The following is a 17983-nucleotide window of genomic DNA, read 5'->3' on the forward strand; positions in this document are numbered from 1 at the left end:
CAGTGCATATACCGTTTGAGACATCTCTGAATGGTCTGTGGGGTTTCAGAATGGTATGCAGTGCACATCCTGTCTGAGACATCTCTGAAAGGCCTTTGGGGTATAAGAATGGTATGCAGTGAAACCACCTGTTCATGACATCTCTGCGAGGACTACAGGGTCAAGGAATGGTATTCAGTGCACATCCCATTTGAGATTCTGACACATCTGGTTTGAGACATCTCTGGCAGGATTATTGGTAAAATAATCTGATGCAGTGATACATCATCTCTTAAAGGACTCTTGATCAAAGAGTGGTATGCAAAGACTGTGGGGTCCAAGAATAGTATGCAGTGCACATCCTGTCTTAGATGTCTTTGAATGGCCTTTGGGGTCCAAGAATGGTATGCAGCGACACATCAAGTTAGCGACATGTCTACCAGGACTATGGAGTTAAAGAATGATATACAGAGCACATCTCCTTTTAGACATTTCTGACAGGTCTGTCTTATATGTATACAGTGACACCTCCTATGAGAAACATCTCTGCAGGGGTTTTGTGGTCAAAGAATGGTATACACATCTTTTTGTTTGGAGACATCCCTGCAAAAAGGACATTCTCCCTACAAATCCAATGACTGACGTCACTTGTATGAAAATCCTCTTGCATCCTGATAGTTTTTTTGACAATACCTGAATAGGTATATATATATCTTTTTGACCAACAAACAACAGCGAATCAAATATGCAAGTGATAGTTTATTATTCATAGCACCGTGGATTACATGTTAATTTTGTCCAAGAATAATAGAAGCCCGAAAACTTTTATTCACAATCGATTTGATTCAATGATAACCAAACTATGAGAAGCTGTTGCTGTGGGTATTCCAAGGTTACCGTTTGAACACCGACTATATTTTAAACAACGCGGCATTGCTACATATCATTAAAGTTCTATTCCAGTGGGTGGATCTACATGTAGCAATGGGCAATACAGTCAACAGAGTTTCCATCAATTGCATAAGAGATTGAAAATATAGAATATAAAGAAGTAGCTATGTTCATCCTACGTATTAACAATTATTTATCTACACAAACTAGTACATTTTCTGTACATGTACAGTCACTGTAAAATCAGTCAGGAGCCGTCCCAACTCTCTAGATCACAGCACAGCTTCACCACTTCTGTTTGATATACCTGTAGTATTTGATTATAACCCAGACGGTGCCACCCAGCTAGAAAGTCTTGATGGCTCCAACCAGCTTTACAGTAGAGGTCAAGTTCACCCCTAAATTGATATTGGTCAATACTCAAGTAAATGCTCTTCAGAATAATTCAGAAAACTATTCACACAGGTTCTGCTTTCATCAAAGGTAGGCCTTTATCATGCTTAAAATTCATGGGCAAAAGACCTATTAAAGGATCACTGACAGACAAATTTTGTCAAGTCCCTTTTGGAAGGGCAGAAATGCTCAACCGTTTTCATGATTAGGATGGTGAGAAGGGACCAAAAAATTGTCAAACAGGTTTTTTTTCACATAATTTATAGCAGGTGTTTTACCATGGTATAACTTATTCTGAATAGCACTTAAATGTAAGCATGAAGACGACCACACAATCTCGATCTACAAAACAAACATACACATACATAACTATACAGCTATCACTAATTCTGATGCATTTATTCAAAGTACATGTATGCCTAATGACTTTCTCTGATCATCATATAAAATACATAATAATTATACAATGTACATTTTATCAGTTTTAACTGCAACAAAACTAATTATCACAAGTACTCTTGTCAATGACTCCATCGTTCAGTTAAAGAAACCAGTAACCTCCTCTCTACAAAAACGTCCAACCCAAATTTAACAAAATCTTTACAAGAGTTCAAACCAGCACTCTATTCTGTATCAAAATAACCAACAAATTTCTGGCCCAGACCATTTAGAGTCGACTGTACATGACTACATGTATGTGTACAGAGATGCAAATCTAAGTATATACTGAGCTTAATACCACACCCGAATGAGCATATAATGACCCTGGCCTGTCACAACTAATCACTATGTTACTCAAGTTTTCTTCTGATGCACATCACCTCCTCAAAAACAATATGAATTTCTTCTTTTTTCCTCCAGTTACCCTGAATCAAAACAAACTTATTTACAAGAAGTTGACCAACTCAAAATAAGTTCAAGTGGGACAAGTACAGCCCTAATATTGTTGAAACAACTGGTAGTACACATCATTGCACACTCAGGCTATAACTGTACCAGGGTTGTAATTGTAACACCTTACCTTACACAAAATCTTAAATCATCCCTCTTGTGTCAAATCAAGGAAGTGAAGTACAATTTCTACATTCTGGGTTGTTTATACAAATATAATAAACTGATCCATTACACAGACCAATACTGATTTGAAAAAGATACTTCACTGAAAAAATATTCCATATCAGATATTAAAGGTTTCAAAATATTTTGCAATTTAATAGCACCCAATGAAAGGAGAACCGAACAGCTTAGCAGACATTCCAACCTCCCTTTCCTTTATATGAATCGTTCCCTTTTGCGTCAAACCAAATAATAACTTAATGAAATGCTCCATGCTGCCAAGCTCGTTGCAACCTGGCTCTCAACAGCTTTGAAGCTGCAGACAAAGTATGGTGCACGTGTAATTTGAAAATAATTCACCTCATAAAAGGGAGAGCCTCATACTAGGCGTGGGTAACTTGGCGTATCATATCAAGAGTGGATCAATTTTCAACCGAAAAGCTTAACAAAACAAGAGTGACAATACGGTTTTTCATTCTGCTCCTTAAATGTGCCTTTGTTCAACTGCTTCAAGCAAAAGGCGCAAACGAAATGTTCAGGGTGGAACTTCTTGTACATAGCAGTAATGCATCGCCCTGTGATCGGCTTTTGGCATCCGGCGCACAGCGAGCCGCGTTTCGCGTGGTAATGCATCTCACAGTAGGGGAAACCATCATGGTCGAAGAAACTACCGCCACTGAATGGCATATGACAATCCTGAAAAATACAATTTAAAACAGATAATCAGTAATAATAAATGTGGCTGGAGTCAAAAGAAGACGGTAAGCAGCTGAATGAATTAAGTATACTGACCTGACAAACGAAGCACTCAGGATGCCACTGCTTATTCAAAGCAGATATATAGTTATCCATAATGGGCTGGTTACACCCGCCACATCGGGGAGCGAACATTCCAAAGTAATCATCTCTGCAAGGGAAAAAGCAAATGAGAAAATGAATTCTTGGTAGCATTCTATCGACAGATGAATCAAATGTCAGCAGCCACGGATCTTGCTCGCAATATCATCAATGCAGTAGAAAAAACTCAAAACTCATCATCAATGTGCCATGCGCCAGTTGCAACAGCTGATACCTGCATGCATGATAGAGACAAGAGTCTTGCAAATGACATATTTCCACACTGTGTGGCTCTGCCATTTAGCCGAGCACAGTGTTGGTCAGTCCCATAATCCTTACCAAAGAACAGGAACTCGCTCACCAGAGGCACACGTCTGGAAATGAGTGGAATCATTATGACTATTACATATTTTCTTTACCTGCAGTATGGTTTTCCATTCTTTTCATGGAAACCTCCATCATCGAATGGCCGGTGACACTGAGCGCAGACGAAATGCTCAGTATGCCAAGTCTTATCCAAAGCGGTAACACATTGCTGGAAGAAGGAAACGAGTGTTACAAACAAATGTCTTGACAAAATAACTAAAAAGAAATGTTAGTGCCAGTCAAGCGCTTTAAAATGAATGGTGAGGTCAGCAGTTTAAAGACATTTTAATAGCACAAAACATTCCTATCGGTCTTTTAGAAGCTGAAGAATTAGCCCTGCAATTTTTACTTACATCCAAAATAGGTCCATTACAAAAGGCACACCTGGGTGCAAATAAACTATGGTAATCCCGTTCGCAGTAAGAGTGGCCGTCCCTCTCAAAGAAGTTCTGGGTGCCCAACTCTTGATCACAACTTTTACAAGTAAAATGCTCAGGATGCCAGATTCTTCCTAAGGCTGTTATCACCTAAATAACAGAAAATAAGAATTATCATCATCATCGTTGCTTTGTCGTTTTGGTTTGTGTATAGATCAATATAACGTCGGGAGATCGGGACGTCATCGCACGCAAACCTGATGCGACGTTTCTGTTGATATTGGTAGGCCGAGCAATTTTTATGAGTGTCACCGCCGAAAACATCAAATGCTCACAACGCCCCCTACAGGACTGATCAGACTATTCCAATTTGGCACAGTTTGAAAATCTAACCAATCAAAGGAACATACCTGGCCAACAATTGGTTTATTACAAGCAGCACAATGCCCCTTGGCAATTGTTGACACTCCCTGTCTGTTCATGTCAGACTGCAGGTTGCCAAGCATTGAGTCAAGGTTGGCCGTCTGCTGGGCCTGGGACGTCTGCTGCTGGCTCATCATCTGTGTTGCATTCTGGGACTGGCTCATCATCTGTGGTGCATTCTGGGCCATCATCTGCGAGCTGTTCAGGTTCACCGATTGCGAGTTATTCTGACCCATCATTTGAGGGTTGTTCTGGTTCATCAATTGTGAGTTCTGGCTCATCGTCTGTGAGTTACTCTGACTCATCATTTGAGGGCTATTTTGATTCATCATCTGTGGGACGTTCTGTGACTGGTTCATCATCTGCTGGCTATTCTGCGACTGACCGGCCGGCTGTGGTGTTTCGGGAGGAGTAACCCGTGGGAAAGGTGGTGCATCAGTGGTGTCTCCAGACTGGACATGTGTTTCAGTTCTCACGGTTGTGACCGTTTCTGTCTTCACAAGCTGCTGAGGTTTTGACGGTTTGTAGGGTCGTGCATAGGGAGGCTCTCCAACGTGTTCCAAGACTGGTTTTTGCACAACCTGATGTTGCTGTTGAATAGTTGGGGCATTGGCCGGAGGGTTCATCTTGAAATCTGACAACGAGTTCATCAGGTCATCCAACTCCTTGGTGGCAGCAGACGTCGTCTTGCCTTTGTCGAACTGGCCATGTCTACCTTGGTAGTGGCTGAAAAATGAGATGAGAAATCAATTCAGTATATCTTATTTTTCATTTTTGCTTCCATCTATTAACCATGAAAATATATCTGAAACAAGTGGGTTCCAAATTCCCAAGAACATGTCTCTGAACCAAATGCTGACATTTGTTAAATGTTCAGTTTTTGCACAAAATTTTTGGCTACTTACTTATCTGTGGAAGGCACTGAATTCTGTAGGTCATCTAGTAAACTGTCTACACCCTGGGATGTATTCACCGTGGAATAACCTGTAACAGAAAATCATATCTTATTATCTTGAATAGATTGGCAATGACATAGAAGGATCCTGCATCACTCGTATTATCTGTTGGGGGACCAAATTGATAGATGGCAGCACTGTATTTCCAGTACTGCCATTACCATTTCCAGTACTTCCAGTCCGTGCCCTTCGTCATCCTGGGCCCGGTTCCTCTGCATTTAGCTGTAACACAGGTGTTAAGTCCTAACTCTGCTTTTGTAAATGACATTACTGAAGGAGACAATTCTTTAATTGTTGAGATGATGCTTAAACTGGGCAACTGGGCACTGATATTATAAAACATACAGAAATAAATTGCTTGTGGTACGTTTGGGATTTACACGCACAGTATTCAGAATCATTCTGACAATATTTTGTTATTGGTAAGATATGGCCACTTTTGTATAAAAGCATTTGGTATTAGAATTACCCCCAGATGATAAAACATCAAATTCAATAGTAACTGTAACTGACTCTCTCTCAAGGGTGTTTATAACGGCCTATAATCAAATGACACAATTTCAGCTGGATTGACTCATTAATTCCCACATCAAGAACACACATTTTGCAGTTCCAGTCTAAAGCGTGAATAGGTTACAAATGTTCTAAAAAAGCCACCATCATACTGTCTACTGAGCACAATCGGTTTTAGAAAATGGGCAATGACTATTCATGAGATATAGAGAAGCATCTTTTGGTATTCAGGCACTGGTTGAACCAATTTGCCATGACTTCATCAGAATACAGAAAACTTATTCCCTAAACAGTAATTCTAAGAAGATACGCTGGGTTTTTATCAAAGACTGTTTGCTACACAGTTCTGTTTAGCCATGCCAAGTCACCAAACTCCAAGCATTCTATTAATCAGTGAACTCCGTCTTTCTAAACAAATCGATCGATCATAAATGCATTTATATACTACGCCCGACGAGAAGTTGCTTCAGGAGCATTTTGGAGTGTCTATGGAAAGAGCCTGCCGGATGTTAAGATGCAACTAACTATCAACAAAAGTTCTGCATGCGGTTGGAGGAACTTTGGAGCGATAGAGAAGCAACCAACATATCTACAGCTACCGTTTTATAACACCATAAGAGTGAGGTGAACAGGCTACTACATGTACATAAACGAAATCCTCGACCCAAGGCAAAACAAGCTAAGGAGATAATTAGACAAAGAAAACCCTTTTAGACATTATCAAAATGTTCCCTTCAAACCTCGGTAATTGATAAGTTGGTGGACACTGCAAGCACATTGTTACAGAGTTATGGCATTTCACTACAATGTACCACTTGCCTGAATGAGCCTGCATTATATCCCTAGGTTCATTATAGTTGTACTGTACTGTAGGAGAGATAAAACACACAGACATAATCGTCAACAATTATCACAACACAGTCTCAGTCAGGCCACCCATATGTACTATGTCCTGGATATATTTGATATCAGCAGTGTTTGCACGTCATGGATCATCATATGCCACACATGTTTGCAACTAAACTAGACTAGAGACATTGGAAGTGATAGAGACACACAATAATCCACACAAATAAGCAGGGGTGATGCAAATTAGGAAGCAACAACTCCGACATAAAATGATTCTATCTTAAGGAGATATAATAATCCCATCTCAAGGGCCCCACTACCCCACGGATGTACTACATCCTCCAAACATGTACAAAACCCCTCTGAAGCCACAAAACCACAGCACCCCCTCCACTCTCACTCTACCTACCTCCACTTTTCCTATCCACTTCACTAATGAACTGTGGAGTACTGAGGTCCATCAACAAGGAGTCCAACTCAGAGAGGTTCTCGCCAAGCGCTTTATTCGACATTGCTGGCGGTTTAGGAGGGGCCGACGTGGAGTTATTCCGGCTGGAGGGCGGGGCTGCTGGAGCGTTCGTAAAGGACTGTTGGGTTTTCGTTACTGTTGTAACTTGTCGGACGTTCTGTGGTTCATAGATTGGCTGCTGTAAGTTGAATTGGACAAAATAATCACAAGCTTTATACAGGATGTGCCAGAATATAATAAACAGACACTTGGAATTCTGTAGTGCCATGTCAGTCTCATTCCATTAATTATTGAGAAATCTCCACTGTGCTGATCATCCTACATGTCCTATCAGTTTGTCCACTTAGGTCAATACAAGAAGATTCTACAACATGGCTGCGAATCAGCAATGGAACTCCTGACTTCAGTGGCTGAAGATTAGTGGCTAAATCTGATCAAAAGGTCAGATCACGTGCACCATGGTCAAATGCCTCATAGTCATTATTGACCTAAAACTAGAATCCCACTGGGGGAAAAAGTCACCAACTTCAATCCAAAATACACTCACCACGTTTGATTCATGTGGGTAGCGCCCTTCAAAACTTTTGTCAGACTCGTAGGACTGGCGATTGCTTCCCCTCGGTGATGGACTGGAACTGCCGTAAGACGGAGGGTATTGGTGGGCCTGGGGCTGAGTCTGCTGCTGCTGCTGGCTATAGTTCTGTTGCGTCTTCGACTGCAGTTCAGCCAGTAAAGCATCTAAAAGATACAATTATGCAGGGAATGCGTAAGGGGATTAGGAAGTCGAAGAAGTTCAAGCAGGTGGGGGTTTTCTAAAAGCACATCACAGAAAACCTACGTCCACTAAAAATTGTTTCCACTTGGGCCAACTACCCCATAGGCCTATGAATGACGATATGCACACAGTGCAAAGGCCAGAGAAGATGCATAATTTTACATGACCTAGCATTCCAACTAAGTGGGGCTTCTCTATGCCATTAATTATGCAGCACAGAAGTCCAGGCTAATTGAACTATTACGCAATCGCCTATTCAACAAATGCAATTCACCAATCAAAATATTTGAGATAAGTTGAAGGGTTTGACTAGACGAAATGTTGGTTTGGCAAGGGCCTGTAGACAGAACTCTTGTAGAGTGTGTCAACCTATGTGAATCATGTCGAACGTCAGCGTTAGTCGAACCTTTTTCTGAGGGAAACAGAGAAAGTGGACACTTAGTAAAGCAATATTTCATGACAATCAAATCATCCATAGTACTGCTCTCATCAACTTTTGAAACTACATTTGAACAAATCAAATATCATGAGTAATTAACTTGGTTTTCATCAATGAAGACAAAATTGTCCAATTTTCCACCAGCACAGATCAATCAATTCAAGAGTATATTCACAAGAGACAGAACATTACCACGCTCCAACCACTTGCATTAAAACCCGTCATTGCGTGCAAAATATGTATGAAAGTGATGAGTAATGTTTCTAGCTGCATGTCATAGGTATTAGTGTCTGAATTATGAGGAATGATATATATATCTGTTTGCCAGTAGCGCAACATCACTACTCAAAGAAGTTGCCCGACCTATTAGAATTAGTCGGTCTCACACCTAAAATCTAATCCACTCCACTGACTATCAATCATGATTAGTTTGGATCTAGCCAGGAGCAGCCAACAGAATTCAGATCAAACTCATATCTATAAAGGTATCCATAGCGTAGGAGGGGAACAGCTAAACAAGCTAGCTGATTCACTCTAGCCACTAAGAGCATCGAATCAGCTAACTCCTCACCTCGGAATCGGCCAAGAAATTCTGAGTTAAAAGTTTTATCATGTTCCTTCTTTCAAGAATCAACATGTACCTGAGGCTGAGATAGACAGTTGATTTCAGAATTCCAATGGAAATTGGATTTTAGGATGAGAATCGAGTCCTACTGAGTTTGAGCAGGAGGCAAGGAAAGAGCTGAAGGAAGGTACAACTGATACTTAGTTGAGAGACGTATTAAACCTACTACAACTGTCATGTCTGTCGAAATCCACTAAATCTACGACACAATCTTTTCACAATCTCTAGGATTGAGAAAACGTTTTGTCTTCAGTGATGACTCACAGTTGACACCAATTAAAATGAAATTTAAAGCTGTATTTTCAGGAGTTTTCATATATTAGAAGCAAGTCCATTTCCACTCGACAACAAATTAACTTGCCACAAAGCTATTGCCCTGAACAAGAACGCCATTACAGTTTCCAGATGATGGCCACAAATAGCACCCACAAGGGATAAATAATTACATTGCCTTAATACTTTCTAGCCAGAATGTAGCTCACGCAACGTCCATACACCACAACACTTTTTTGGCCAATCATTTTAGAAAGAGATTCCCACAAGGCTTTTCGAGTGCTAAGAAGGCTGCCAATATAAAGCCGCTTGGCCATAAGCACAAAGCTGCAGCTATAAGACACATGTCAGAAACTCACAATATATGGCTTCGACACGGCCAGATCTCACCAAAGATGATGTATCATCAACATTTTCAACTTAGTCAGGCTCAGCCATTAGTCAAGTTCAGCATAAACCAAAATATAGTGTGTTTTTTAAATATTGATTTGAGAGCACGCAAGACTTGGCTCATTATTGGCTCTCAGATAATATTTGAGTGATCTGAACAGTAGGAGGAAACAAGGGAACCCAGAGATAACCTGAGTAGTTGAAGATGTATCATATACATTGGAATTCTCGATGATATGATAGCTGACTCCAAGCACTATAGTCAGACATGAAACTATGAGAGGTAGAATAATAGTTGGCCAAGATTCTGGAGTAGCCTACCAAAACACAACATTCTGTGCATGTATGGAGCACTTAAAGACCTCAGTATGAGAATGGTGAAGAGCAAGCTCCCGTACACTCATTAGATCAACCATCAACCATCAACCATAGGCCCGTTGATCCCGATCATGAGCTACACTGTGAGACCCCATCAGGTGCACCAGATCATAATATTGATCTTCATTGAATTTCATTATAAAAGAAACTAATCTGAAGTTGCAGCTATCAGGTCTTTTGACTTCCAAGCAACAATGCTTTTTGTGTGAATCACAGATAAGAGCCCCAGGGATTTCACTTTCATCCAAGCTATAAGAGTAAGAGCAACTTAGTAAGAGTGATGAGTCTTCCGGCTTGGTTTTCTGTTCGGAATGGGAAACATCACAGTTCAGCACAACAGGAAGGGAAGGCAGAAGAACTATATCGCAACGTAGAGGAGAATAGATCTATGTGAGAATGTGAGACCCAACTATTGACTTCCAATTCCAAGCAGCAGCGCTTCATCCATATGCTTTTATGTATGAATCACAGCTAACTGGTTTAGTGCAGATTCAAAATTAGGTGAGGGTGGTGATGAGAACCATGAAATCAACTTGCAGTGGCCTAAGTTTACTCTTCTAAAAGTAGACACACCGACTTTAAGGTGAACTTCTTCCGCTCAAGCAAATGGTGGTTGAGAAGTATTTTTGTATTTTGTTTAATGGCTCAAGGTATGCATCCGTTGGTATGTGATTGAGAAAGCAATATGCTGATAGCTGAATACCTGTATTGTACGTTGTCCAATATTCTGGAGAAGAGGATGCCAGTTTTAACAGGGGCAAGGTACAACAAGCTACACGGTACGTAAGGGACTTTTTATGGCACATTTGCGATCAAGACATATGCTTAGCATGCAAATGAGAAAAAATATTGATGATATTTATGAGAGTTTTACTGTGAAAATGGGGAATGAGCAGGTAAATGCCACAGTCATGACAGTTGTACCTCCTAGATACATCTAAGCAGATATCAAATGACTTTATACTAGTGTAGAAACAAGTGCAAGCATCACATCCCAAAAAGAGATGCATGCAAGCAAATGCTGCACAACATGTAATTAGTTGTATAGTCTTGAATTTCAAAGATAGTGACTAACCTTTCAAAGCGGTAACAAACAATGTAACAAACAATTTTTTAACAAGACAACTCGACAGGAACCCCATTTCCCTCCTCTGAATGGGGAAAATTGGAATGGAACAATGAACCCATCATCTATACTCATCTAGACAACCCTTTCCAAAATCTTTCGCAAAACTATACTAGAAGTTATAAATGTGATTCACACCAAAGAAACCATCAGTGAACATGTATGAAATCTTACAACCCATACCTCACTCAAAAACGCTTCAAAGCAACGCGGCAGGTAGATGAGTATTATGTACAGGTAAAGATAGGAATATTACCAACATACCTATAGGGTGAATTTTTTCAGGCGCCTTCCCTAGTTTTAATCGAAGTTGTACGTAACATGGTGACCAAAAGTACCAATACTTGTCCATGGCACCAACTTGTCCATCCATAGCTGGCATATCAAAAGGTAAACTCCAGAATGTTACGCCTTGATTGCGATTCCCTCGTCACACCAACCAACCATCAGCAGCAAGCCCCAGTTAACTCTCCGCCAATCTCTAGGTGGATTGAATCGCAACTAAGCCGGTGTATACCTGTTTATCGGCAAGGATGGTGGATTCGTGTAGGCAGGAAAAGCAAATGCATTGAGAACCTTCTCCAAGAGCCTGCTACTTGATTCTCAATAGTGATTTGCCTCACCAACGACTTCCGAAGAAAAAGAAAGCTTCAATCTTATCAACTTTTAATCATTCGTCGTTACTTTTCAGTTGCAAATATTAAGTATGCTGGACCCCTGCACTCAAAAGTTGCAATCCAGAAAATCCAGTTTTAGAATCGAAGGATCCAGCAAATCCCAAATGTTCTCTACACGGGCTACTGTAACGTATACCATTCCTCTGGTCTCTCTGGCCAATCAGATCAGATCATTTGTTTATCGGGATCGTTAATATCACCGGTAAAAAACCACCAGAAGAAAACTATTGGTTATGATATTTTTCTATTTCTGTACAGGTGGTGAACCTGATGAAGTAGTCCATGCATAAACTTCCTGCCCTGCAATTTCTTGGTATATAAGCTATTACATTTTTCCCACCAATATGAAATAGTTGTCGATGAGACCAATCATGTGTGCTGCCCTCCGCCCAAAATCTGCCATCTCGCCACCAAATTATTAAAATGGCTTTTGCTAGAGGTAATTCTATACAATCCAACCTTTGTAATTGGGACACTTCCCCTAGGACAGCATGGCTGAAGTTTAAAGTTTGGCCCACTGCGTTACTACGTCATGTTGGGATGAGAAGACTCTGTCTGATGACAAGTTCAACTCAAGGAGTACAAGCAAAAGAAACAAATGAAGGAAGTTTAGCATGTAACTATTCATCCCCCAAGGATTCAGCTGCATCAATCTATACAACAGCCAGTCAATCGAATGCTGAATCGATCACCTTCAACATCGGGGATCATCAATTTTCACTATTTTCTGCAGCTTTTGATTCACGCCAGGGAAAGCACTGCTTTGAGAATACACAGTTCACCTCAGCACCACCTGAACAGCGCAAACTTTTCCATAGTTTTGAATTTCAGCGCCTATTGATCTACAGGATATGTAGACTTCAGTTTGCTAGAATGCAGTGGCTCGCTAACAGCATCAGGTGTGTCTTCCTTCAACGGATAGTAGCCAGCATGATCAGCAGCTCAATCACCTAGTAGAACTACACTCCTCTCTAAAAGAACTTCAGCTCATGTTCAATTAAAGAAAAGGGATTTTGACAAAGGGTTAATCCAATTGAAGGTTATATGTAATCTCTCTTGTTCAGAGACAACTTTGTTATTTAAGTCAATGAAATAAATCACCCACCATCAGCAGAGCATGCGTATGAAGTACCAAAATGATGGGTCAACATAATGAGTCTTCACGATTTTCACTTCATGCAGTATTGTGCTATTGTTGTAAATTCAGTGACCAGTGAGATAATTGACCACTTGCGGAGATACCCAGGAAGCAATATAGAAGATCTAATTGTTTCATTCATGCCAATCGCAAAGTTAGTGTGTGGAGGCTATTGAAATCCAGAACATGTATGCTACTATTCGCCTAATTTTGATGAAATGACAGTGTCAAAATATCATGTCTCAAAGGGCCATCATCACAGGGCTCAGGAGGTTTTTATAAGTGTCTCTGTGAAAATCCAAATGAGAAAGTCACATGAAAATTACAATCAATGCAGCAGTGCTCAACAGATGATTACTATAAAGACATCATTACTCATGATCATGAACTCATCCTGAACTGTTGTTCAGATTCAGGAATTTTATGATCAACTGGCGCTATTTGTATCACAAGATTAGGGGGCGGTGTGGCCGTGTAGTAGTTGCCGGATTCATCGTGTTTGTGATTTCGATCTCTGAGCGGCAATTGACATGGGAGACAAAAACAAGGAGAAAAGCGCAACGATAATAAAGTGGTGTCCTCTTCCAATCGATAACAAATGAAGCAAAGAATTCGAAACAATTAATGAGAAAACATTGGCCTAAACTGCCGATTTGAAGCCGACTGGGTTCCATCATCATCTAAATTGAATTGACTATCTAGTGACCACATTTTCACCAATCAATAGGAGGAAAAAACATCTAGGATAGCTACCTGACTGCTATGCCAACGGTTTAAAGTGCCGACGGCAAGTTACTACCTCTGAATAAGAAACTTACAAGACGCTTACCTAGGTTTCCTACGCACGTGCTATATTTAGCTAAGGGTGAAGGGGATCGCTCTTCTTGCATAGATCGGCTTCAAACACATTTACCACTCATCAATGGAAAACAGAAATGCCATCCAATTCTGGGTCATCCTGTATTTGCAATCATGCTAAAATAATTAGCAAGTCGCATCCTGGATACTAGCAGAGAAGCCAGAACAGATAGCGTTAAATTTCATTGGGTACGAGGTTGTTGTGAATGAAAAATACTTTCCTTGTACACATATTTCCTCACTGACACAGGGATGCCCAGATCAACTATAGGACCATTGCTGACACCTGGGGACCAACACTAGAACTGACCAGCCAATGGGTGATATGAATAAAGACAAGCAAATGCTTTTATCTAATCTCCATGTACATTTACACTAGGCCTTCCTGTACAAAACTCGAGTAAAAGCATTTGCTAGTATTTATTCATTATCACCCAATACCAGCTCCCTCGGCAGCCGGTTACACGACAGTGACCCAGTCAGTTGGCCGCGCCCCCATTTCCGCGTAATTCTCTCTGCGCTATGACGTCACTGCATATCATTACGAGCTCATTATCGCGTACATTTAGGCGTGAAAAATATGAAGTCGGAAATCGATCCTAATCCATATCCAGACCCACTCCAAACATTATGGGTTCGATACTTGACACATTGCATATGATCTTGAGCAAGTCACTTTATTGTCTCATTATCTGATATAATGAGACGGAAAATAGAGACATCCTCTGCCAGTACAAGCAAAAGATCCCATACTTATGACAGTAGTTTGTGACAGTGTCCTCCTCCATGACCAAAGAGGCCATGAGCATTCACATGAAAGAAGAAGAAACTGCAACAGCCGTCATGTTATACCATGACAAATTTTGCGCAGTGAGGAAATTTTACAAATTTTAGACCGATATATTTTTAACTTATCTCGACTTTGACAGGTGGCAGCACTATACAGAGTTGGACTTAAACTGAATTACATGTACAGTGGAACCTCCCTTAACGGACACCTCCCTAGTAAGGACAACCTCTGTATTAAGGACACTAGTTTTGGTCCCAAAGTGGGACTTTTCATTCAATTTGACCTCTCTAATGAGGACACCTCTCTATTAAGGACAGCACTTCTCAGTCCCGAGGGTGTCCTTAATAGAGAGGTTCTACTGTATTAATACTTTCATATCCCATGATCCTATCCACATAGTGGGAATAGGTCATACAGATCAAAGGCCAAGATTGAAACTTGTTGACACAATTAATAACGAATTTAAAAAGTAGCGCAGTTGTATTATGTTTCGGTAAAATAAGTAGGGACTTGAATATATTGTATGGCCTCAGATTTATAATCTGTGGAATAAGTTCTGGTGGATTTGATACATTTTGAATAACAATTTGAGGCACACACTTCAAACAACGATTTTAAGCCCATATTTTAATGCTTAAATCATATTGAGGCCCACCAAATGTGAAACACTCTCAATGATATTCTCCCCATCCCAGTCATAGCTGTGTGGAAGTGAGGGAAATGGAGGTTACCAGAAAAACTTGAAAAAGCAAAAAAAGTTGATCTACGAGCTCCCATAAGTATATATCTGATAGCATGTTGCTGTTTATCAGTACTATTACTAGATTACATCAGAGACAGGTAGGCAACTCTAGCATCTTCCGTGCAAGTATAGCATTCCTGAAACTCGAGTTCATCTCACCTCTCCGCCCACCCTTCAGCTCCAGCGTTTACACTAAAGGTTCCGTGGAAGAAGAAAAAGAATATAGGGCATTCCCATCTCTCTTCAGAATCAAAAACAGGTTTTGATGAAGATTTTTGCCCAAAAAATGGCAAAATGTGGCATCCAGTTTCATCTTCACAACAAATCTAGAGTGACTTTGTCGAGGTCAAATGTTTTTTCCACTTAATTCTACATATACATGTCACTTAAGGCGAAGTTTGAAGGTTGAAGTGTAAGAGCAGACATGAAAATATACTTCCATTCCTGATTTTACATGTAGGCCGAGTGCATCCTTGACTGAGAGTTCGGGGGCAGCCGGAAGTCAGTCTTCAAATTTTACCACATTTTTGGGGGAGAGAGATTACATGGATTACGCACTAGCAATTCTAGAACAGGAGGCTGAATCAGAAGTCTTAGAAAGCACCCCCCCTTCCACATAAATTCCTGTTTCAAGGAATGGACAGTCGAAATGCAGCCTTTCTTTTTTTATTCATACCACACTTCCAGTACTAGCAGCAGTGTATACATGCTGGTATTAGGTATAAGTTGACAGAAGTAGGCAAATGTTTACACTATTATGCCAGCCTCGAGCAATGGATAGTGTTTTCCAAACGTCTCGTTTTTTATAGCCCAGTGAAAGATATGACTTTAGTCTGCCACGATGCTGGTGGCCCAATAATATTGCCGTGCATTCACACCAAGTACTAGGATAATGAGTCTGTTTTCTATCATAACTATCGAGAGCATATCAAACTTCTATAATAGCAGAAGTGTTGGCTCATGAAACAGAAATCCCTCTAGAGAAGTACTCAAAGATATTAGTAATAAACTTGATTTACTATTGAATGAATCAACAAGACCAAGGTTAAAGGGGTCCTTTTTTCATCATATCCAACATCTTCATGGTGTCTACTACCAGTAAAACACTTCTTAATGCTGTATAGGTTTTCACTGATCTCAGGAAGTCTTGGTATCAATCGAAGTGCTCAGCGTACACATACATCATGATTTGTTTCGGCCGGGACAGACAAAATGGTCATCATACTCGGAGAGAAGTTTTACTATTTTAGGCCAAAACCTAGATTGGCTGCCACCGTCTAAAATGCCTGAAGACTGACCATCATAACAATCTACATGTTTGGAATATCGCCATGACCATGTCACCAAACCTAATTTCCAATCGACTCCTCCAGACAGAACTCCATAGATCATACTAATTTAGGAAATGCCTCTCTAATTGGACTGTTGACTCTCGAAACAACTATTTCATACAGAGTTCACAATGTTGGAAAATTGTTATTATCCAATACAGGACAGCGAGCACACAGCAGTTTGGCTGGACAGCAACTTAGCTTGATGCGAGTGTGGCAGTGGGAATTGTAATGATTATATTGCAAGCACTTTTGTAATGAGTACTGTAGCCACTTGTTACACATAGTTGATGATATTGGAAATAGATAATAGAGGAATGAGGTACTTCACTTATTTTAAGTATGTCTGGCACTGAGGGATTTGGTGACTATCAAAGCATTTTTAAACTCAACTGAACCAAGGTCATAATTTATCATCATCAGGCATTCAGGGTTTAAAATTTCACCCCTTCACTTTTTTTAAATGGACGATTTTAAGAAGTTTGTTTGAGCGCTGACCAGTCATGCGTTTCACCGGGCCCTCGTTTGCCTTTTTCGAAAAGGTCCATTATGTTTTTCTGTTGGGTTGCTCTGGCCAGTCCACAGGTCTTGTAATTGATTATGTGAAAAGTATCATATTTTTGCAAAAAAATTGAATTGTGTAAAAGTTGGGTAAAGGCAGTGACAAGAACCATGCATTATGCAAAGCATGACAACATCTTTCAGTACGGTATCAAAATATATGACAAATCAAGTCACTCATATTCTCATCCTGCCCTGCAACAAATCGCCCGAATCGAATTGGGGACAATCAGTATAAACTATAGACTGCCTCTCAACGTAAGAATCATATTGACAAAATGAAATGACAAAGAATAATGTTCTTGTCTTGGCTTGATATATCATGGGATGTTGGGCGGTGACTCACTGCATGCCAAATACCATACGTAGGAACATCAGCCTAGACATACATAGGCATGCACTATCAAAATGCATATGAAATCACTACCCATTTTCACAAGCCAACAAATTTGACAGACCGGATCAATTATTTAAAGAAAACTCACCTAAATCTTCCATTTTTAATTTGCTCTGTAATCAATAGACACGTTTTCTACTTCTGATCACTCGTATTTCTTGAGAACTCCTTTTAGTTGACTTTAAAACACGTTTTTCTACAGTAACTTCAAGATTTATTTAGGGCATGTTCCGCCATATTGCTCAGTGGGGCCATCTCGTGGCGAAAATATAAACAGTCAGCAGGTGCTAGTGACACGTTCTTCCGAGAGATGGCGACGCTGAAGATGGCTGAGTGGGAAGGACGACTGGACGGTTCCTGGCTGATTTTAATGT

General features: G+C 40.3%; 1 protein-coding gene across 5 annotated transcripts; it reads right to left on the bottom strand.

Moving 5' to 3' along the window:
• Positions 1-718: 718 nt before the first annotated feature.
• LOC135482837 (paxillin-like) lies at positions 719-17847 on the bottom strand. Of its 5 annotated transcripts, none has more exons than XM_064763264.1 (10): positions 17698-17847; positions 7657-7847; positions 7050-7287; positions 6611-6658; positions 5228-5306; positions 4310-5048; positions 3876-4049; positions 3576-3691; positions 3112-3226; positions 719-3015 (listed from the first exon to the last, which is right to left on the bottom strand). In XM_064763264.1, exons 1-10 carry the CDS (start codon positions 17708-17710, stop codon positions 2749-2751), a joined length of 1980 nt encoding a protein of 659 aa, XP_064619334.1. In that variant the 5' UTR covers positions 17711-17847; the 3' UTR covers positions 719-2748. The 5 variants fall into 5 exon arrangements, with proteins under 5 accessions (XP_064619334.1, XP_064619333.1, XP_064619331.1 ...); XM_064763263.1 differs by lacking the exon at positions 17698-17847 and adding an exon at positions 13760-13982; XM_064763261.1 differs by lacking the exon at positions 17698-17847 and adding an exon at positions 11380-11629 and having other exon boundaries at positions 7050-7284.
• Between the last annotated feature and the right edge of the window lie 136 nt (positions 17848-17983).

Source organism: Lineus longissimus, chromosome 2, assembly GCF_910592395.1.
Source record: "Lineus longissimus chromosome 2, tnLinLong1.2, whole genome shotgun sequence".
Lineage (NCBI taxonomy): Eukaryota > Metazoa > Nemertea > Pilidiophora > Heteronemertea > Lineidae > Lineus > Lineus longissimus.